The sequence below is a fragment of the Sinohyriopsis cumingii genome, chromosome 19 (genome assembly GCF_028554795.1).
Source record: "Sinohyriopsis cumingii isolate HCF-2022 chromosome 19, ASM2855479v2, whole genome shotgun sequence".
Lineage (NCBI taxonomy): Eukaryota > Metazoa > Mollusca > Bivalvia > Unionida > Unionidae > Sinohyriopsis > Sinohyriopsis cumingii.
Window position 1 is genome coordinate 47,178,163 of NC_142979.1, and position 24,711 is coordinate 47,202,873.

General features: G+C 34.0%; 1 protein-coding gene across 1 annotated transcript in view; it reads left to right on the top strand.

Moving 5' to 3' along the window:
* The first annotated feature begins 2,006 nt into the window (after positions 1 to 2,006).
* The window catches only part of LOC149775648 (uncharacterized), a 40,004-nt gene continuing 17,299 nt past the window's right edge, over positions 2,007 to 24,711 (top strand). Inside the window, exons 1-4 of the mRNA XM_089943028.1 lie at positions 2,007 to 2,112; positions 15,951 to 15,995; positions 19,654 to 19,689; positions 20,871 to 20,891. Of these exons, the coding sequence (XP_089799154.1) occupies positions 15,988 to 15,995; positions 19,654 to 19,689; positions 20,871 to 20,891 (65 nt within the window). The 5' untranslated portion in view covers positions 2,007 to 2,112; positions 15,951 to 15,987. The remainder of the gene's footprint in view (positions 2,113 to 15,950; positions 15,996 to 19,653; positions 19,690 to 20,870; positions 20,892 to 24,711) is intronic.

The following is a 24,711-nucleotide window of genomic DNA, read 5'->3' on the forward strand; positions in this document are numbered from 1 at the left end:
GTTGGTTGAATCGGAGTTTGCTGTGGTTGGTATGACTTGCGTTAATCTTGCTTGTTTTACATGCTTTATTGGTACTGTTTGGAGTTGTGATCCATCCATTATTTTTACTGATTTGTTGATAGGGTTGTTTGGTGGCTTGTGTGTTTGCGTGTTTGGATAGAATAGAGTCATTTGTTTGGACCTAGTTTGCATTTTCCTACTTGTTTTTTTTTTCTTAACGCCCAGTCTGCTCCTCCGCTCCAAGTCTCTTCTTTGTTCCTGTGTTCTGTGCACTTCCTTTGTTCACGGCTTGGCGGGTTGCTAATCGTTTCCTCTTATTAGTACTATTTCTTTGCTCTTGTTTTCCTGTTCCTTTCTACTATGTTAATTGGTGATGGTGGTGGCAGAACTAGGAAAGTAAATTTTGATGAAATTCAGGATGAAAAACTGTATAAAAAAAATTGGATATTCTTATCATCAGCTAAAGAAGACAGTATATGACTTGTCACTTGTATGTTATTTGTAAGGACATTTTCTTGCGTCTGTTGTATACTGTAGCTAGCCTAAATCCGAAACATTGTATCAATGCAGAATGTGCCAAAGCAGCTGGCATGTGGCAGTCCACGAAATATCTGTTTTAGTTCATTCAGAAACAAATTTAAACAACCACAACGTAAGGTCCCTCTCACGCGAGTGTACGTGATTTGTTTACAAATCAAAGTGCTGGCGTCTGCGTCCAGTGCTTGTTTACAATAACAAGTTGTTCCTTTATGCACGTGAATGTTACATGTGCAGTTGCGCGCGGGTGCAATATCGGGTAATACTGCACGATTCTGACAATGTAAAGTTAACGGGGGGGGGGAAGGAGCATCTAATAATAAATGTTCAAATCGCACACATTCCCATAGAGTCATATTTAATGAATATTCCCTTTCCAACTGATTTCAAACATTGGATTTTGTATCTGACAAAGCAGAATGAATTGGAAACCAAATTTCTTCAAACTATTGATCATATCTAAGGTACCTAACATTATTTCACAAGATTCAAATACCAACATTCGTAGAATGTTTATATAGAATAAAAGTATAAAACCTTTGTCTTCATAATTAATCTCCATATTATTTAATTAATATATCGCGCATGCTTTTTAGTAAAACATTTGATCAATGTCAGGAAAAATATTGATTATAAAATTATAAATTCTACTTATCTAAATAAATTTTCAGGATCCAATTTCACAACCAACTGTTTTAATTCACATAAACTAATGCAAATTGAAATAACTCCTATTACCATGTGCTTTATAACATTTGCTTACATAATCGCACATAAAAGCTTCTTTGTTTTCCATCAAGTGTATTAAATGCACTATTCACGTAACATTTCCGAGCTTAGAGTTAGTTGCCGTTTAATTGTCAATGTATTGAATGCATTTAATTGTGAATATATTTGTCGCATCAAAATGTATACAAATACAATTCACGTACGAATCAAATTATCCTTTACCGTTACATTTTCCAGTGACCCCCATGTGTCAGCTAATGTTAATCCCATATGCGTCTAACATATATATATATATATATATATATATATATATATATATATATATATATATATATATATATATATATATATATATGGCTTAATGTTGGGTTCCCATTGATCTCAAAGTGTCATATTTCAAAACGACTGTTTTAATGGTTCTTCCCACATATCCCCAACTATATTTAACCCCAAGTGTCATCCCAAACATCTAAGACATCTATGAATGTTCTTTGTTGGATGAATGTCTTCTGTTCTACATATATAGTGGTTGTTTCAAATTTCCCATGAAATGTTTTTGACATCGTCTCCTATTGTTTTAGCTTCAATAATGCTGTTAAAGGGTATTTCCTTTTGTATAGAGCGGAACCTTGACGACGATAAATATTATCTCATTTCATCATTTCAGGCATTATATAAATTTTCTATTATGCACATAGAGGGTCATGATCCGAATTATCACGGACGATAAACAATAAGGAAATACGCTTAACAAAACCTCCTACAGCTGTTTTGCATTGCTTGGTTTTAAATTTCTCAGCCTGCAGTGTTGTATTCATAATCTTCAATAGGAATAAGCCATAGAATGTAAGTATTTTCTGCACTGTCTCGATAATTCATTGCATAAATATATGCTTTATGACTGTTTTTTATAAGAAATAGCGCAGATCATCAAATTCCCTTCTACATCTGACAGTTGTACATATGTACTCCGACTCTCAGGATCCATGTTTTCTTTCTTCAAATTACTTTATTTCAGATGAATCTTTATAATCTAATTGTGTTGGTGTATTTTAGCTTTCTTCCAAACATGTATCATAGAATGGCACTTCAAATCAAATTTGAAGAAATGAAGATCAGGTTTACGAGCTATCAAAACAGTTGCATTAGTTATTAGTAAGAAAATGACTGGATCTTTAAGATGTAACATAAGTTCAAGCTTTATTGTCACACCTACATAATCCACACAGCATAGATGTAACGAATCAAGTGATCCAATATTTATATAATAAAACGTCTTTCCGTGCATTAGTGTTTATATCTACCTAAATACATACATTCAATTATAAGAATTCCTTCTCCTGTTCTCGATTAAAATACAAATGTCAGTTGATACCGAGAGTGATGATAATTTCAATTATATTTTTAATTTAGATTCTCGACTTTGCTTGGACAGGATAATATTATTCCTGTCTCTAATGATATACCATATTTCATATAGAGAAAATTATGCTGCATATATTTAGAAGCATTTACAAATTTCAAAACAACATTAACATTTTGCTCGTGTTAAATAAGAAATTGATCAACGTCTGTATATGATAATATATTCAGACCTTTCAACAGTGGCTTCCGATTATTTGAGTTTACTATTGCTTACAGTTTTCTTTCCTATCATTTTGTATAGTAATGTCATTTCAACTGATATAAAACGAACGAAATACGTTTTACGTTCTACACTTTATACCTCCAGGTATTCATAAGGTGATTATACTGACAAAATAATCTCATGGAATTGTAATGTATAATTGTTTCCATCAACAGTAAAGGTGGAGGGTGCTTGTTAATATTCCTAAATATAACTTAAACTCGTCTCCATACTTTAGACCAAGGCCGGTTTTTCAGCTAGCGATACCATAAATCATCGCTGCACAAGCTAGACGAATCGATAGAAAGCAAACAACTTATAGATCGACTGACTCTTCATTACCATAGTTATTGCAGTCAAGTCCATCCGAGAAATCTCACTAATTGTATTCATACAGCATATATTCAGGATGTGAATAACACAACACATCCACGTCTTGAGCATGCAAGGTTCATGCACTGTAATGCAATTTTTTGGCGTCGATCAGACTCTTATTAATACTGTAATAAAAAGGTTCAATCGCCCGGCCATATTCTGGTCTCCTTGTCAACCTCTACACGTCAGCCAAGTAGATCATCTCACTATTTCAAAATTTCCCAAAAAAATTCAATAAAGTTGTATCCCTTTGTCACGGGCCCACTATGGTGTTATTACTAACACCGGAGAAGGACGGACAATTAAAATGTTAAATAGCTCTTTTTAGCCCCCAGTCAGCAGTTCTGACGGTCTAGGTGTATCAAATATAAAAATAATAAGGCGAAAGGTAAAACAATTTAATAAACTATATCACGGTATTCAACAATTACATGACAATTTTTCAATGCAAGTTCATTCAATCAATAAAAGACTAATTCAAATTGCCAGTTATTTCATCACGCGAAATAAAAAATGAGTGTTTCCTTCCCGTTCCTCTTGCATCTTAATCATCTGCAACTTCCACCTTGTATCCCGGTTCGGAACTTCTGGTACCCTTGTTTCCGTTTTCCCGGCCCTGCGCCTTCGCACAACTACCTATTCTAACGTGCTACACATTTCGCCTCCTCTCTCAAATCTTCGGGTGGCGCCCTATCCCACCCGGAAAGCTTCCGCAGAGGACTTTCTTCCAAATCTCGTCCGAATTTCTTAGAACTCTTTTTTCCCTCTCCTTTTATGGAGTGCACAATTTGCTCTTGGAATACAGTGACGTTTATTTAGTCACGTCAAAACCTGCATTTATTCTTAAAAATGAAAGTAACAGGATAATGAATGTCTGGCTGCGTGAGAAACCCACCCAAAGTTTGGTTATCTTAGTTCTTTTGGTCTCCTTGAAAACTGCCTGGGGTTGTAGCACTGACATGTTATAATGTCGGGTTTTTCCGATCTCTACGACTTAGTGGACCTGTGACATCACTGACTGATTGCAAAACAAACAGATTTTCTTACCACCGCGGCAAGGTTCTCCTTGATTTAACCGCGAACTTGATTGTGATGCAATCGCTAAGTCGCGGACAGGTAGTTTCTTTTTTTCAGGATCGGTGGAAAGTCATAATATTATGTAACAAGTATTGACATTCCCCAACGTAGTTTCAATTACGAATTCTATCATAAGACGTGTAACATGAGGCAGGAACTGTTAGCAAATTTTCTCACACAACGTCTGGCAATAAACAGGGGATATCTACGTTTTTACAGTACACATCAAGAAATATTTCACGATTGAATTGAAAATGTTACTTTTCATGACTGGCGAAGCAACGAGTGCAAATACAAAATAATTCGACTTCACTAGTGAACTATTTTCTTATATATACCTTTAAATAAATAATGCTGATTTTCTTTTCATAATATCTTGTTTCAGGCAAAAACTTTCAAGGACTTTATTTCTCCATTGTTTGTCTATGTAATGAATTCCTACACTACTACATCAGCAGCAACTAGTTTTAAAAATTTTGCACACATTTTATGACTGCGACTTTTTAAATATTTATCTCTTACATATATAATGCTTTGAAGTGAGTATTGTGACAAACTAATGCCTGATTTCCAATTAAAAAGCGTAATGCAAGAAATTTCTCAATATCTGTTTGTTTCCTTGAATATATTTCAAATTCTCCTGAATAAACAATCTCTGAATGTAAGTAATGTGTTATGTATCAATCTGACTGAACTTATATGTTACTAATTTTTAATGACTAAAATGGAATATTTTCATTATTATTCCTTCGTTAATTTGACACACTTTTCGTTCTAACGGAGGCTTTGTTATGCACAGTAATTTTGAGATAACTTACTTTGTTCAACATTGTTTGAGGCCTGGTGGGTTTCAGTTAGAGTTAGTATGAATTCGATTTCCACATCATTTAAATGTTAAATGAAGTTTCGCAAAAATGTCTCCTTTAAGATGTGTTTTCTTTAAATTATGAGTTTCATACAATGACACCGTGTGTAGCTGATACATAATAGGCACCAATCTGCGAACAAAGTAGATTCAGAAATGCAATTTAAAAAATGCTACCAACCATGCTTTCTGAACATATTTCTACCTATGTACTTATGTATATTTGCCTGTCTGTTTATTTGCAAGTGTGTCTGTAAAAAAGAATCAATAGGTTATTTGGAAGCAGTCACATAGAACGTACCGCTTGTGGAGACATGTTTTATCAGCGACTGTCAATTAGCCAGCTAATTTAGGTATTCGATATGAAAAGAATGATTCATCTATTCCCCTATTTATTGTTTTAGAATGAGACGTGATATGTGGTATGTGAAGATATTATTGCCTGTAAGAACAACAAATACAGAGTGGCCGAGTGGTCTAAAGCGCTCTCCGTTACGGATCACTGCCGTCTCACCTCAGTCTGCGTGGGTTCGGGTCCAGGATTCGGCTAATGTGGGTATATGTGAGAAAGCTTGCCAGTAGCTTCTCGTGGGTCGGTGGTTCTTCGCGGGGTTTTCCCGGGTTCTTCCTCCACCATTAATACTGGCCGCCATGCATAGCCTATCGTGTGCTGAAAAATGGCGTTAAACCCCACAACAACAACAACAAATACAGAAATATTTAAAACGGTTGATCCTGATATTTTGTTTGTCCGGGTGCGCTCGTGTCTAAGACACTGACAATCCTAATGCGTACACAAGCCAGTGAATATTTATTCACTGTCATCACAAGACTGAACGATAGAATTGAGATCCAGATATTAGGTTCCCCTCTACAGTTTCGCACTACGCATTGGGTTGGATTTTTAAAAAGAATAAGAATTTACCAGATTTCCTCACTGAGTTCCCTGGTTAATTAAAGAGACCTTGTATATCTTAGGTATTTTAATACGACTTTTAGTTCCTTTACTTTGGTCTTTCATTGACGTGTGAAATTTGAGTTATTGCAAATATAGTCTTACTTTCGTCTTGCTTCAGATGCGCACCTCACAAAACATTGCGAAACATGTAGACAGTCATTTCGAATGAATATCAATTATTTATTTCAAAGAACAGAAATCATTTATAGAAAGGTCCCACAGATACCTAGCACTATAAACCCAACACGTGATGCACAGGGATCTATACAAAAAATGCAGCTTAGATTGTATCAACATAGCAACCGATGTTTTATTAAAAGACAGAAGCAAACAAGTTCCTGTAAATATTCTTAAGATGTATCGTTTATAGAAGATATTTTTATCGGTCTTTATCCACCTTAATTTTATTACAATGAATGAAAGTTTTCAAAATGTGGCCTGTTACAATATCTTCAGCGTGGTGAAATATTTTCCGGATGCCTGCGTGCTTGGAATGTGGTCTCAAAAATGTTTTCAAGAAACAGTGTATGTACTGGGCCAAACAATGATCATACGAAGCTAGGAAACACGTATATGGACTATTGTGATTAACACGTGGGCCATATTTCACAGGTCTGTAGTCCCTTTCCTAGTTGTTTCAAGATTCATACATTTTACTTTACATTATTCTCGGACAGAGACAGTAACTTGGAGTTATAGTGAATTCATACAAGGCTATCTTGGATTATATTTGTTATGATTCATCAAAGGACTGTTGGCATATCATCACACTTCATGCCATTGGTACATTAGTATATTGGAGATTACAGGCACATCAACACCTTCAGCGTCGGATCTGGTGACAAAACGTTTTGGACTATATTTGATTTAATTCGCATTACTTTACGTTCTTTTTAAATTTTCACTTTTTATCCAAGGAAAAAAATCAGTTTTTGAACTTTTGCAAGACGTGTTGGTGTTGTTCTTTTATTTTATTGAGTTGAAGACCGAAGAGTCGTAATTATAAATAAACCTTTAAATTTATTATGTTTCAGTACCAACAAAATTGTAATTTTATATGGACAGTTTGATAGCGATCAGTTTACATGTAAGCCTCTAATATAACGTAAGTCAGACGACCGAATTGACTGGTAAATATCAATATGACAACCAGGGCCGGTTAAACCCAATGTAGGCAAACTAGGTGGCCGCCTAGGGCGCAAAGATTGTTGGGGATGGGGCCGCCAGAAAAGAAGACGTACTCTGTCAGGTTATCCATTTGTTGTCATTAAATATGTAGACTAAATATTTAAATTGATAAATCATGAAGCCGAACATGTAATAAAACTAACAGGGGGAGGGAGCACGGTGGATGGCTGGCCTAAGGCTGGAGTCTCAAATTCAAACCAACCCGAGAACCGTATAAGGGAATTTTCGAGACCCATGGGCCGGATCACCATTGGTGTCTCTCATGACACCTTGTGACGCCAATCATTTTGCGGGTCACATATTACGCCTTGGTGGGCCGCATGCAGCCCGGGGGGCGCGTGTTTGAGACCCCTGACCTAGTGAGATCACATACCCGTGCCGTTGCTCCGACCCTGATCGTAGGCCGCATGAGTGTGTGTGTTTTGGATTTTTAACGTAACTTTAAAAAGTTGCCACTCATAGCACTACGATGTCTGCAGTATGACAGTTTATCGTGACGTCCAGCACTGGGACATCATACCGCAGAAATGTAGCATCATGTCCCACCCAGTCACATTATCCTTACACCAAGCCAGCCAGACTTAACACTAACCTTTTAATGCCGAGCGTCAAGCGAGACAGCTGCTTCTGCCATTTTAATAAGCCTTTTGTATGACTCGGCCGGGTTTCGAACCCGGGACCTCTCTCACCCAAGGCGGACGCTTAAATGAATAGGCCAACGGTGCAGTCTGACCAACGAAAATTAAATAGCACTGGTATTTATTCATTGTTAATTTAATGGCAAAGAGAATTGGATTTTGTGAAAAAATAGAGAGAAATCATACACTGTTTTTCTGTACATTCTGTTTGCAAATAAAATGGACTTTAGTCAGACCTGAAAAACCTTGATAATAGTTTCTAAAAGAGAAAGGCTTGTTTTAGCCATAAGCAGCATTTTATATTGATGACAATAACACAATTATCCATGTATTTTCGTAATAGTAATAATTGTGACACAATGCTTAGTCCTAAACATTATGATATACTGTTACGACTCTATGGTCCTAAATTAAGTAACAGAAATAAGCAAAACCAACAAGTTTTGTTAAACTTAACAACTAATTTAATTCTCAAAGTTATAAAAAGAAAATTTAAGATGAACTTACAGTTTTATGGATTAAATCTAAAATAATCCAAAAATGTTCTACACAAGTCCAAAATGAATCAAGTGTTCAGAATGAATTCAAGGTCCTCGCATGTGCAGATATGCCGACAGTCTTAATGTACCAAGGTAGCATTGTCCAGAAATCCTTTGAATAAATTCACAATACACCCAGAATAATATTTTAGTCCATATTAAAAACGAGAACACAGGAAATAGGAATGAATTAATTGTCCGATTATTGGTCCTAATATACACCTGTGCGGCTCTATATCGCATATGACTGAATTAATTGTCCGATTATTGGTCCTAATATACACCCATGCGGCTCTATATCCAATATGTTCCTACTCAATACGTCACTTATGTCAAATACTTTCTCCCTGAAAACCCAGATGTCTCCGCGTCACAGTATTCTGCGCATGACCCAACCATCCAACCAGAATGTTCTCCAAACTCATAAACAGGCTTACTATCCCTATTAGCATTGAGGATCTCAAACACCTATTTATAGCTCCTATGCAAACAACAGGCATGCACCAAAAGTAAAAGGACAATATTGATATACGTAGTAATGCATATATAAGTTATAATTATATTTTGTACTTGACCTTGTCCAAAATCAAGTTCACTGTTTTCCTGAATTTAAACACTGATGAACGGATGATCTTTCTCATTCTGCTCAACAAATACTACATAGCTAATATTAGTACAGTATTGTGGGTTTAATATTAGGATTATTATCAATAGCAGTAAACATTTATTAGGGTCTCTGTCATAGTTTTTGGAATTCCCCCATTCAAATACACACCCTGCCTGATGTTTGCATCATTCTCTATTTTAAATGTTAGTAACAGATTGTTATAGAATGAAAAATTCAATTAAGTCATAATATTTTCAGAAAATGCTAATTGTGATCTAGGTCAAGGGGGTGGGGGCTTTACAATCAATTTTATCTAAAGATTAGTCATTCTTGCTTTAATATATCTGGGCAGATGCAGTCTTATTGTTGTATTCAGTATTTGATTTCGAATATAATTTTTTATTCAAAATTATTTTTTTCTGGAATTACGAAGTGCTCAATAAATCAAACTATTATTTCTGATATCATTATAGAAAAAGAAGACACTATAACTGTAATAACTAGTCGTCACATACACTTAAATTATGGCTAGAACGCTACTAAGCAAACTACTATTAGAGAGTATTCTATCGAACTTCTGCATCATCAAAATGTCAAGTAACAAAATGGAATTCACAAGGTTCCGTGTTATGCCTTTCACTACTGCTGTATATGTCAGCGATATAGCAGACAACTTCAGCTCACTTGAGCGGCTATTTATTGAAGATACATCTCTTGCGACTTCTTCCAAAGATAATTTACGAGTACAAAGAATTATAATCAATGACTTTTGAACATGTAGTACTTAGACAAAAGATATGCTTTTTGCTTTTAACACTTCGCAAACAATTAATATATTAATCACAAATATGCAGACCGACTGTTCTTATCCGAAGTTTTCTTCTAATAATAAGCATTTGCTTATTACATAACGAAATATGTACTAAGGACTACCATTATTCTCTGATTCTATATTGACTATTCATATTAGTATGATTATTAAGAACGCGTGTAAATATCTATGACTGAAAACCCTTTTCGCAGAAAAGCGTTTGCTAAACTACACACACTATTTATACGTCCAATTTAGAATATTAATTCTTCCATTGAAAATTTGGAGACAAACATATTCAATTCGAATCTGCACCTAGTTATTGCTCGAGAGATTCTTTTTAATAGGAAACTGGTTCGGAAACTCTTGCACAAGGTATAAAAAGAGATTATGCATATTGTATTTGATTATAAGTACTGAAGTAGCTAACTGATTGAACGACCTTCTTCTACAAATGCGAAACATCTAAGTAACTCTCAATACATCACACCCAACTCTACCTGAATTGTTATTTTCCCATGTCCCTTTTCCAAAATAACCCCGTCTTTGGAACATTCTCCCATGAGATATATGATAGCTCAAACTCTTCCTACCTTTGAAAATCATTTTTCTAATCCAACTAAGTAGCGTCGGAGTATTATATTATCAAATATCATCCTAATATCGAACAATATAAACTCATCACTCAGATAATACCACCAAATCACTTCTTCACTGAGTGGATTTAGTTAAATCAAAGTAAACAATTGCGTATATTGAATGACACTGGTGTGCATGTGGTTATGACGATAGAGATGCCTAGCATTGTTTTTCAATTGCCCCTAATTAAGTAATCAGAAATCATTAGCTCTATCTCTAGACACTTTATTTAACTCTGGATTTAGTATTAAAAGGTGAGGTCGAACTACAAACGACAATGTGAATGTAACTAGTGCAATGTCTTCTACCTCCCTCCCTCTCTCTCTCTCTCTCTCTCTCTCTCTCTCTCTCTGTTTTTGTTTATTTACTTAACTACAAACCTATATATTTTATTATATTTGCCATTGAAATTGTTCGTGCCCTTCAATATACGAAATTATTTACTTTGTTCTTCGGATGTGCCTGAATCTGTGCAAAATGTATGTCATCTTTGGATCATTTTGTATGTTTCGGGAAAGGACCTATATTGACTACACAACACGTGTCCAATCCCTTGTTATTTAATAAATAAATATGATTCAAACAATTAACACTATCTTTCTACGAGAAATAAAGAAAAACAGACCTTGGCAAGACTTCAAAAAGGACAAGAAAGACCTTAACGTACATATTATGAAATAAACAAACAAAAGTTGATGAAACTGGAGCGAATAATGCAATAGAAGAATGTTGTACATTTAAACACTTAAAAGATGCTGATATGTGTACTGTGGCAAGATATCAGATAACAAAACCGGCAATACATAAAGCTTTTCAAACTGAACACGACGTCTCTTTTTCTTGCTCACACTGCCTATGTCTATAATTTATAACTTCCCAAGCCAAAACGTGCTTTGCAAACTAGAACGTGCCCAAGGCGAATGAGTCCTTGTCCCAAGCGTCGAGCAATTGGATTTGTAAGCCCTGGAAGGTCTCAATTTTTTAAAATGAAAATAAGGCTTTTGTAAATATGTCGTATTGGTTCAGTTACTGCGTCATATTGTCTTGGATTTAGACTAGATTTAGAAGTATCCTTGGGTTTACGATTACTACTATTTTATTCTGTTTCACCTCGAGAGGGAGGAGGGCATTGATTTCCGAAAAATTAATCAGTATGTTTCTTGGTATGTCATCGTGGCTCAGCAAATATAGATAATATGCTAGTTATATATAATGTATTGTTGTGCCATGAGATGTTGGATAATGCTCAAGTGTGGGAGTGAGCATTTCCTATCCATACCTTGCCTCCTGCTTTTGGTTTGCAATGGGTAAATGTTGGATAGTGAAGATAGGCTTGATTGGTCAATAAGAGATACTCTTCATCATTGTACCTCTAACTTTGTCTCTCTCATCCCCTACACTGCTGTTTGTTGTTCTGAAGTGTGTATGTGTAGGTGTTGGCGAGTTAGGATACGTCAAAGTCAGCCAAGGTAGATATTGACCCCAGGGATTCCACAAAGTTAATTTCAAATAAGGTCCATTTACCTAAAGATTGTTAAAGTTATTTATTCCATAAATCGCATACGGCAATGTGTCGTATTAAATGTTAAATTCCCATAGATTCCAATAGAGTCATATTTAATGCTAATTACATTACATCGCAACAGCGCGCAATCTATCTCATATCATTCCCACCATGACTGTTTATATGTTCCTAATAGAATTCAAAATGATTACAAACACTGGCACTTTTTTGGAGAAAAACAAAATTAATTTGAAACAAATTTGTTTTAAACTATAAATATTAAAAACGTTTCAAAAGTTTTGATCATTACTATGTTACTTAATATTGTTTTGCTAGATTCACCTACCAACATTCGTAGTATGTTTAAATAGAATAGGTGTATAAAACCTTTGACTTCATAAGTCATCGTCATATTGTTTATTTAGCATATTGCGCATGCTTTTAGAAAACATTTCATCAATGTCATGAAAAATACTGAAAATTACGGATTATAAAATTATAAATTTTACATACTGTAAATAATTTTTCCAAGATTCAATTATATCATAATCAAGTTTTATTTCACACAAACTAATGTAAATATCATATGCTTTAATATTTTTCCTTGCATCAAGCTTATTAAATACACTGTTCACATAATTTTCCGAATAATTATAATAGAGTTAGTTGCGCTTTAATTGTCAATATATTGAACGTATTTAATTGTAAATATATTTGTCACTTCAAAATGTGAAACCAAATTGAACAATTCTCGTTCTTAACATTTTACTTCGTCAACGTTTTTACAAATGAACCCTGGAGAACCGGTATTTATATTCGTTCACACGCGCTTGCTATTTCTCGAAAAAGGGCAATATAACGGCAGTATATGAAAAGGTTCATTAGGGTCACGAAATTTGAAATAGCCACAGTCAACAGAACTTAGTTATTCCACTTGCATTTACAATGACCGTCCACCATAACTCAAGAGCAGCGAACAATACAGTTAATTTCTAAAATTTACACCAATATGTGCACACAAGAGTATCTGCATACAGTTTCACATTTTGAAAAATAGCCGAGAGCATCCCTCAAAACGAGGATTAATATTAGTATAAGTTAGGGGCTGCTTTATTGAATCATACGATCCCATATTCTAATCCCTCTGCCATTGTTTGTAAGACTCAGTGATCTGCCACCTCGTGTAGACGGTATCATTTCTTTAATGAACTGTATTCACCTTATTCGCACTATAGACCCAAGCCTGACGATGATGATGATGCAGATACCTCTCTCGAACCGTTTGAATTATCTCTTTCGAGAAGAAACAAAAAGAGTATTTCTACCATAATTATTGACATAGATTTCAATCCAGATGACATGGGATGGTCCCTACCAAGTGTCATCCTAAACAAAACAGCTTACGTCATTACCAACTGCTAGATCTATATCTTTAATAATATTACCCTCCAGCAAATTGTAACAAAATCCACCGAGAATGAAATACTCTTCATGGCAACTAACAAACCATCTTTACTAACTACAACGGACAAAGGCTCAGCTGACCATGATACTGTATACGCCGAAATATAAATTCAATAGACCTAACGCAAAAAAGATATCTTGAATAAAGGATGTTAACATTGACTTCCGAATTACCCTAGACAATACAGAAAAAAATTCAGAAACTGTACCAATAAAATGTCAATGGGTAACATTCTCTTAAAACCAGCAGAAGGGTACATATCTAAAGATCTTCAAAATGAATTAAACTGTCATAGATTAATAAAGAACTTACGCAAGAGATTAAGATTTTTTTATCTAACAAAAACAATTGTTAAAACTGAAACAAATCTGCAAAAAGAAACAAATATCAGTTGCTAAAATGATAACTGAAACGCGTCAAAGCTCCCAATAACGAAGACTATTGCATAACTTTCATATTTCCCCATACAAATGCAGTAACCTATAAATATTGCATACCTTAATGCAGACTTTACACAAATGATGCAGGATATGATCTTATTGTGCATACTATTGATACAAAAAATTGAAAACAAAGCTTTATTGATCGTTACGTGGATTTCTGTTTGCTACAGATGTTCAGCTGCTGATATTGTTCTTAGCTGAACAAACACCACATGGCTTCGTTCAAGCTGAACATGGTGAACCATGCATGTATTTAAGACACTCAAAATATTTCCGGTATACAGTTAGCATCATATTAATGTCTGATATCAGACCTACACGAGAAAGATGTCGCGTCTTTTCCTTTTAGAACCCTTCGTCTAGAAATAGAGAACGAACAACCATATCTGATATATGGAACAGTATGTATATTCGATAGTTGCTCATTTTAAGTTAAATTATTCACACGAGATATTATAGGTTATCTAATTCCCATTTTTTTTCTCCATATTATTCATGACACCTCAAGGCATTATCATCAGAACAATACAAATAATGTTATTTCTATTTGGATTCTTTATTTCCCGTGAAATCTTTATCACAAACAATATTTTAGCACAGATGTAACACGTTATCGTTTACGGAGTTGGACAACTCGTCTTTTCTGATTCGAAATTTTGTTTATATTTTATGACCTTGTTTTGAATGTTATAGTATAACTTGTCTCCATGGGAACAGTCACGTGGGCCGTCAACATAAGTGCAGAATACCCTTACTCAGTTGAGTAACACTTATAATAATGCCTTTATCTTCTGGGGATAATATTTTCGGTTCAGAATCAACCAATGTTGCATGCAGTCATCAAATAATAAAAAATTAAACAATAAATTCAACGTATATATACAAATACAATTCTTATAACATTACTACACACATGCATAAAGACGAAAACAAACAACATGAGCTTCATATTTGTGTTTGGGATATTTATAAGTAGTTGTAGTATCAATGTTATCGCCCTCATTTTGTTTGCGCTTTCTCATAATCAGGGAAAAAATATTTGTAAAACCCATTTTTTCGCGAAGAGAATGGTTGTTTTTGTTTAATATCTTTAGGAACGATATTCCACAACACTGATGTGCAATACTTTAAAGATGTTTTGTTCAGAGTCGTTTTGAATTCAGGCAGATAACGATTAGAATTTAAAATAGATCGTAGATTGTATCAACGGATATTGGATTCTGGAAAAAGGAAGCATGGTTGTATTGTACAGAGATGTAACGAAAATTTTGTATATGTCACAATAGCAATGAATGATTTTGTGACTGACACAGGCAGTCTGTTTTATTGTTTATGTTTAATGCTTATTTCAGTCATCGAACTTTAACTATTAACCCTAACATATTTCGACATAATGTGACGTCATTAACAGATGATCTTTACTGTATTCAACTTGCTTACACCTGCTCTTGTTCGTGCGCAACCACCATGCATTTATTCATGTTATGTCCATGGATAGTCCTCAAGGAACAGACCTGATGAGAGAATTTCTCTCAGTGCCATATCCAGCTGTTATCTTAGATTTAGTGTTTTGTGGGAAAGGCGATAAAAACGAAAATATATAATTCTCTACCATTTATGCAAATATCTAACCTATACCGGACGATTTCAATAACATGCTCAATAACATGCTCAAATCGTGATAATGTATTCTCTCTCTCTCTCTCTCTCTCTCTCTCTCTCCAGTCATCATTTATTATTCATCACTGTCACGTTCAATTATATTGGAATACTTGTATTATGTAGAGATATCGCCATTTTTTGTATCATATTGTGACTATACAACATATTTAAACTAACCTCAGATAGATTGCCCTAGTAACGATGTTTTTTAATTGATGAATAAAGCTGGTGGATTCATTTCATAAATCTTAGCGATCATTGTTCAGCACTATATGTTTTCTTTCAGAGTCGTGTCATTATAAGAAGAGGAAGGAAACTCTGACATGGATTCGTATGTACACGAAATATTTGTTGTTTGTAATTTATAGAAGCAACTGCTTATATTAGGTCGGCCTGTTCCTGAATTTCATTGCCTTGAATATTATTTATTACGTATAAACTATTATCAACGCACCCAATATTAAGCAGATATATTTGTGGAAAATGTAACATAGAATGTTTATTCGGACATTATCAGACATTATGGCATTCTTTACTGATAAGCAAATTTGCAAACGTCTGAATGATTTGAACTTTGGCTGTCAAGACATTGTATTAATGAGGTTACCCTAGTAAGTGTGTAAATGAGCATTATAGGTAGATTACAGATCCAACTATTCTCCTGCTAATTTCTGGGAAAGTGTTGAACCTTCAGTGACAATTATAAACATTAGTATTACGGGGGACAATAACGCTGATTTACTTGTATCATCTACTTCTGCAAACTTAGTTAATTTAATGGCAAGGTATAGTCCACAAAATGTCCTAATGAACCCTACGCGAATTATTTCTCCTACCAAAACATTGCTTGATCAAATCTATGTAAGTAGTGATACAACTACACAGCTGACTGCCATTTTAAAACTTTGTAGAGAATTTAGTGACAATGATAATCCTAATATAGCAATTGGTGTTAATATCTACATCCAACCGGCCGACATGCGCCGTCTTTCAATTTACCGGAAAGCTGATTGTAACAAATTCAAGATTCTGGTAACACAAACCAATAGGGCATATCTGTAGCAGACAACAGATTATTAGCAGTCACAATTTTGTGTATTCCTTCTAAAACAGTTACAATTCTTCTAATAAAATGTTGTCTGATTTCCAATCAAGAAACATAATAACAAATTGGGAGAGGGCACGCAAATTTGCATTCAGTCGGTGTGAGCCAATAGACTGGAATACATTCCAACTTATCAGGAATAAAGTAAACAACATGAACACGTATGCTAAAGGGCAATATATGGATAATATTGATGCACATCGTCAAGTTTCTGAGAAATATTCATCTTAATCATTTTGGAAAATTACAAAGTCACTTTTGAATGAGATAAATTCATCAAATTTGATTCCACCTGTTAAAGTTGCATTTATAATGAAAAAGAAAAGCTAACTTATTCAATTAGTATTTTACTTCGATTTCAATTATTGATGATAGTAATCTTACCCTCTTTGTGTTTTTTTCTTCAGAACATGCTCTCATATCTTAAACAAAATTACTATCTCCGAAAAGAAAATATCATTCTTTTTCTGTCAAGAAAGCAACTGGGCCTGATGTTGCGAGTCATAGAATAATTAAAGCTTTCATTTGCCGATAAATGGAAACTTGTACACATTCTTCCTCTTCCTAGGAAAAGGTGATCTACACGAGATTATCAATTATAGTCCAATCTCTCAACTTAGCTGCCTGGCACAAATTTTTGAAAAATAGATTTGTAAACAAGTTTATTTTTATTTTCATAAACTATAAGTATCAATCAGGATTCCTTCCTGGTCATTGCACTGTTTATCAACATATTGATATGTAACATAATATATGAAAATCACTTGAACAATCTCAAAATTCTTGTGTTGAATTTTGTGATCTATCAAAAGCTTTTTCATCACCCGCTATATTCGTTAAGACTGAACAGTTCCCTAATTCCTATGGCATGTATTTGTCGTTTCAATAAGTTCAAATCACATGTTTTTTTTTTGTTTAATAGACATTGTAACCCTATACTTATTTTTACAGCTTAATAAATTCCTCGTCAATAGAATACAAGAGAAATATATATATATATATATATATATATATATATATATATATATATATATATATATATATATATATATATATGGACTTTTTAGGATTTATATTCAACACAAAGACTACATGAAGTGAAATTTTGTAAAGAAACCGTGTGTCTGCTCTTATCGACCATGTATTCATTTTATATGTCAATAATAACCACAACCAGTCAATATCCGTGACAAATTAAGGATATTATGGAAGACTCTAATGATGTATTTTGTTATTCCGAACAACGAAATGAATCCGTATAGGCAGCCACGGGTGATACACGAGCGTAGCGGATTCTCGCCTTTTGGCTTTCGACGATCGCTAATATACCCAGCAACAACAACCCAGCAACCCAACAACAACAGCAACAAAATAAAAGCAACAAAGTAATCAGCCTGATATCTCGTAACATATATCAGAACAAGAAGTAAAACCAAGCACTATTCTGAGTGAACTCCAATTGATATTTACCTTATCAATATGCTCTGACCCAAACGTTCCCATTTGCCTTCGCTGGGAATAAATCAAGTCACATTCCTGTCGAATAGTCAGTACATCCACTTAAATTTTTAAATCCGTGCAACTCTTTAGTGAGACAAATTACATACAATCGTCGTATCCCGATTATTAATGATACAAGCATCCAAAAAGTACGTGGAATAAACCTTCACAGAGAAGGATACTGTGTCAGATTACATGAACCCTGAAGATGATCACGCAAAACTGATTTGAAAAGACGGTGATGCTGCGTTACATGTACATTGTACAAGTAAGAAACCGTGGGTCTGCCCCTGTAATAATTTCACCTAAATAATGTCACCTAAATATCCATTGTCACTCAAATTTCGGTTTGCAATCAATAAACATCTATCCCCTATTCTGCCATCGTTTTCAAACATTATTATGATTGTAATGAGGTAAACATAGACACTTATATTTATTGTATGGGTAACACTGTATATCGAACAGAAATGGTCACGTGAGTTAGGTCAATGACTAGTTGCACGATTCATGATGAAAACTATTGTTTAACAAGTTAATATTTGATTTTGTCGTTTCCAGTTAGATTTAGGCATTTTTCATGAAAATTTCTTATTGATTACAAGAATGTATGCATCAGGATCTATACCATGTACATGTTTCAAGAAATGTTAATACTGAGAGAGAGAGAGGGAGAGAGACAGCGAAAGAAATAGTAGAAGAAGGAGAAGAAGAATGATGTATATACATCAATAATCAACACAAGTTTGAATAACATACATGAAAGCAGATCTAATTCACTAATGGAAAAATAATGAAGTTCAAAAAATATATCGCCATCGTGGTGATAATAATTTTCTCCAAATTTTCACTCAAATTGATAATAATATCAAATAGGAGATAAATCCGGTGAATTTCCATTTCAAACAATGTTTTTATTAAAATGATGGCCTGAAGACAATCTGAGGAAAATAATCGTTTCTAGTTTTTGTTCTTCTTTCTCAGGGGGAAACGTGAATATTTGAAATCTTGTATAAAAAAAATGATCAAATGTTACGGCAAAATGAATCAGATTTTTTTTAAAAATTATATTTATCTGTATTCTGTTTTGTGTTTCTTAACTTCTGCTGTATATTACGTTAGGTTAAACAATTATCTCATACACATTTATTTAACATTCTGATTTACAAAATACCTTTAATTCCTTACAAATTTAAAGATCGTAGTCTTTCAGTATTATTTATAGCATACTCTTAGAATTGTATCCCAGTTTATAACCTTTCGAGCCACTTCCAGTACTAACTACTTTTGTTTCTCAAGAAACCACTTCTCCGTTATTACACTTAATATATGACAAATAAGTTCAATGTGAATAAATTTATGTGCATACAATCTCTCTTTTCAGACATTGTTCACCTGGAACACCGATTCGAGGACAGCGGTGGGTGGATCATCTTCCCATATAAAAATTAGTTTTATTCATTTAAATGTTACTGTGTTTTTTCATTGCTATTTTGTTCAGTTTTAAACACATTTAAATAATCTTTCCGTCATTACGTTGATTTATGTATAAAGTTCAATCTATTGGATGCTACGCAAACTCAAAACTGCAGTCTCATGACGTGACAACAAATCAGGGTATGTGCTTGTATTTCTCCTTGCCACTTCAAGTGAACAGCATTGATCTATAGCTGCCCACGCACTATGCAATTTTAAATACAGATCTTAATTTCTTGTGTGGGGGGTATTTTTGTATTACGGGGATTTGGGGTCTTTTTGCTGGGGTTTTGTGCAGTAAGATGCATGTTCTGTATGGATAAACTTTGAGTTCTATGTATATATCGTTCATGATTTTGATGCTTATTGATTGTTTCGTTTTTATTATTATTTGGCATGGTCCAAGTCTTTTGCATTCTGCAAGGGTAAATAGGTTTGTGGCTCATCTGGAAAGGTATGCAAGTCTTCATTAATGCGACAGTGCCATTCAAATCAAACTCTCCACTTAATCCCCCGAGTCTATAATAAAGAATATGTTTACGTTATCTACCGTACATTGGTGCTCTGTGTGCGTTATACCATTTCAACTCAAAGACTTGTCGCTAAATGCTCACTTTCATGTCTTATTTATTTAGATATTTTGCGACAAATAATTTTCTGTTAATTTATAATTAGCAATAAAATATCAAATTAGACCCACTTGTCATAATATAATTATGACTACAGATAGTAGCTGTAGTCATCCGAATATATGATATGATATGATACGAGTGTGGTCCATTAGATATACAGCCATGGATACCCTCAGTAATGTGTCTCACAACGAATGTGTACAAGAACCAAGAAATTTACAAAGATATCATGCCAAAAGATGAATGTTCAATCAGTATTTCTCAATCTTTATTTCTATATTTTTAAAATCGTCCTGGATACAAATCACGTCGCGAAATCTAGAATGTGTTATGCACCAATATTGATTAGATCATTTATAATTAAATGACTGAAACCGAATAGTTTCATCAATATTCCTTCGTTAACTTAGACTTTTTGTCTTAGAAAAAATAAAGTACGCCTTATAACGCAGATTAACTTTTTCATGACTTTCATTTTTCTGTATCATTTCAGACCTGGTGGGTTTATGTTAGAGTATGTATGAATTTTAATTTATTCATCATTCAGAAGAAATCCAAGTCTGATAAAAGTCTCTTTTAATATGTGTTCATTTGATTATGTGTTTCCTACAATGACATAGTATGTAGCTGCTTCATACATAACACGTAACAATCAGCGAACAAAGTAAACTCAATGCCGCCGTAGCACAATGCTATGTTTGTGATTTTAATTAAACGGAATTGGATGTTCATTATTCGCAAGCATATATGGTATAGTGACTACAGAACCGCTTTTTGGTAGGAATATTGCCATCTATATGTGTGGAAAACATGGACCTAACATAATAAATGCTTCTTTATTGTACGGCCATGTTACGTCCAACTACCGTAAAATTTTACCTTCATGTATAAGTGATCAAACGCTGGAAGGTGATCAAATATATTGTTTTGAATTCGTCTCGTTAGCACATTAAAAGAGGAAGTTAGGAAATGATTACTATGGTCAATACATCTTTACATTGAAAGTGTAAGAACTTTATATTGTCATTGATGAGGTCACAGTTTATAAATTAGGTCAAGCCTGAAACAACATCAATATTTTAAATTATGACATGTGTGATTTTTTTTGTGAAATGTATGTTAGCCTGTGGTAGAGTAGATGTATTAGACCAGAAAACTATTTCATATAAACTAATGCGTTCTTCTCCATTCATATGAACTCACACGTTCGCTAGAGCAATCGGAAAGATTTTATGATGTATTAGAATATGTTTGGTCACAATCAAAATCAAAATAAATTGACAAATGGTCATATTTAAGCAGTAGACACTGAAACTAATTCAAGCATCGGTGGACTTAATGTTTCACTAATGCTAACCAAAGAAGCAAATCTCTCTAATGAGCATTCAGATTTTTCAATCGGATGTTCTGCAAGCAACCATCTATTCAAAAATTGTTCTACCGTTGTACACATGTCTACCTGTTATGTGGAAGCAATCACTTAGAACGCACCGCTTGAAGAGACAAACGTTTATTCAGCGACTGTCATTTAGCCAGCTAATTTAGGTATTCAGTATGAAAAGAATCATGCATCTATTCTCATTATACCTTTAAATGTTTGTACTATCAATAGATACAATGTGATCATATATTTTGATCTGAATTCGTCTCGTTTACATATCAACAGAATAAATTAGGAAATAAAAACTTTAATCAATACTTTTACAGTTTGAAAATATAAGCACATTATGTATTATTTTTTCTGAAGGTCACAATCTTTATATCGGATTGGAATATGAACTATATCAATATTTAAAATTTTAACACTTGTGTCATTTTTTTAAAAAATGTGTTTTATTAATAGTTTGGCTGAAATATTATTATTGCCATTTAATGAAAAAAATGAATGATGAAAATATATCCAATGAACAACATATTAAAACAAATTAGCGCATCATGTCGAGGACAACAATTATCAACTCAAACCCACTTTGTACCCACCCACCCACCCTCGACATCACCCTACTCCTGGACCAAGTACGTAGGAGAAATATAAAGTAGTGGGAAAGTACACACTAACTTTTATTCGGCTCTTCTTGGCGAATGAGCTTTGACCCTAGTTTCCTTCTGTAATTTAATATGTCCATTAACGTTTCCTCTTCTGCACGATAACTTCAGATTTCCGTCGTACAGATGGATTGCAAACGTGATAATGTAGAACCAAGTTTGACATCAAAACGTAAAAAATCAAAAGCACAGTGAATGAAAGAAGAAAGATTGCAGTACAATAAAACAGCACATTCTCAAGCTAAATTTTGAACATAGCTTGCGCATATTGCAAGGGAAAAGGCTTCTGATTTTGCAGTCAAAAGGTCAAAGGATAAAAGAGTACAATAACATTATATCTACATCTCATACCTGGCCAGACATGTTTGGATGCCTTTTGCTGAGGGGATGGTATAGAAGAAGTTTATAGATTTACGGTCCTAACAGGGAAATGGCAAGGTCACTGTCATTTAAAGACAGGATGTTTTCAATACAAACGATTATTACTGCTTGATCGTACACGTTTACGAAAGAAGGTGAATGTTTTGCACGTTGAGTAAGAGTTGTTGTTGTTGTTGTTGCAGGGTTTAACGCCATTTTTCAGCATACGATAGGCGATACATGGCGGCCAGTATTAATGTTGGCGTAAGAACCAGGGACGACCCCCGGAAAGAACCACCGACCCACGAGAAGCTACTGGCAAGGTTTCTCACATACCCACATTGGCTGAATCCGAGATTCGAACCCACCCAGACAGAGGTGAGATGGCAGTGATCCGTAACGGGGAACGCTTTAGACCACTCGGCCAATCAAGACGTTGAGTAAGAGAATACAACTGACGTGTGCAGATCACATTTACTAAAATATAAAACTTCGTGTTGCATAATAACTATTCTAAGCATATTTCTTCTAAAATAAGTCCATTGATTAAATGTTGTGGTTGGTCGAACTTGTGAAAATAAAAACAAAAACAATCATTATGGAGTCCATATATATATATATATATATATATATATATATATATATATATATATATATATATATATATATATATATATATATGTGTGTGTGTGTGTGTGTGTGTGTGTGTGTGTGTGTATGTATGTGTGTGTGTTATTTGTTATTTGTTCAAGGGTGTGAACGTTATAATTTCATTGAAATGAGAAAGATAATTTAAATAATTTTGAAATAAGAAAGATAATTTAAATAATTTTGAAATCAGGTTAAATGGCATTAAAACTGGAAAACCAGGGTCTCTCATCATAACATATGTAAATTCAAGCATTTCAGCTTTGGACCTCACAGTCACATAAATTGCAAGAAATCCAATCCGAAATTTTCAGTTGTTGTTTAATACCTGTTTTACCTGGAATGACCGTCAGAGTTTGAATTCGGAGAACCAAATGTGTTTAATAGTAAGTTTCCTGTCCGAATTCCAACACTTGAAAAAGGAAAAGAAGAGACGAACAGTCAATCTATGATCAACTGTAAAGACTATTTCTGTATATTTCATTCTACTGCATGCATCTTCTCGCTCATGCTTGTAAATGTGCATTTCTCTCACAAATATCCGTCGTTGTCTTCGAAAGCCCAAATCAAGATCACCTACATCTGACCAGGAAGCAGTTTCAAACACAAACGAATCATTCAGTCCCCCACCCCTTTAAATAAGCGCGCAGGAGTCAATTTGCATTATCTTGTGATGTTCGTCCGTTTTGCAATCTGTCTGTTACCAATATCAAAGTTCAAGGTCACATAGGGGTTAAGGAAGAAACATATCAGTTCCACATACTTTAACAATAGTGATTATAATCGCCATCAATTGTTTCTTGATATGTATTGCTATAATTACCCCACACAATTCGTTTATCTACAGAATCTCTTATATACATAATCTGATAAAATGTACGAGTCCATCTTTGCAAAACAAACATAAATTGTGCCAAGTTTATTCGAAATTAGAATATCTGGGAGGGACGATTTTCCCTTCCAGTTGGGAAAATCAGTGGCAAAAGGTTTAATCATAGGAAACATTTAATGACGACATGAAAGTTACTAATGCAAATTATATGCAATTGTTTGAAATTAGTTTGAATATCGCAATCATTTTAATAGAATATCCCGTTTCTATTATTAAAAGATATACTAAATTAACAGAACAAAGAAAATCTAATTGTGTCTCTTTACTTGTGAGTCTCTTTAAATTTTCACTAAGCATTGATTAGACATAATAAAATATAATAGAAGCACGTGATTTGTAATATTCTGTTGAAAAGTTGCACATATAGCCTGAAATAATGTGTAGGGAA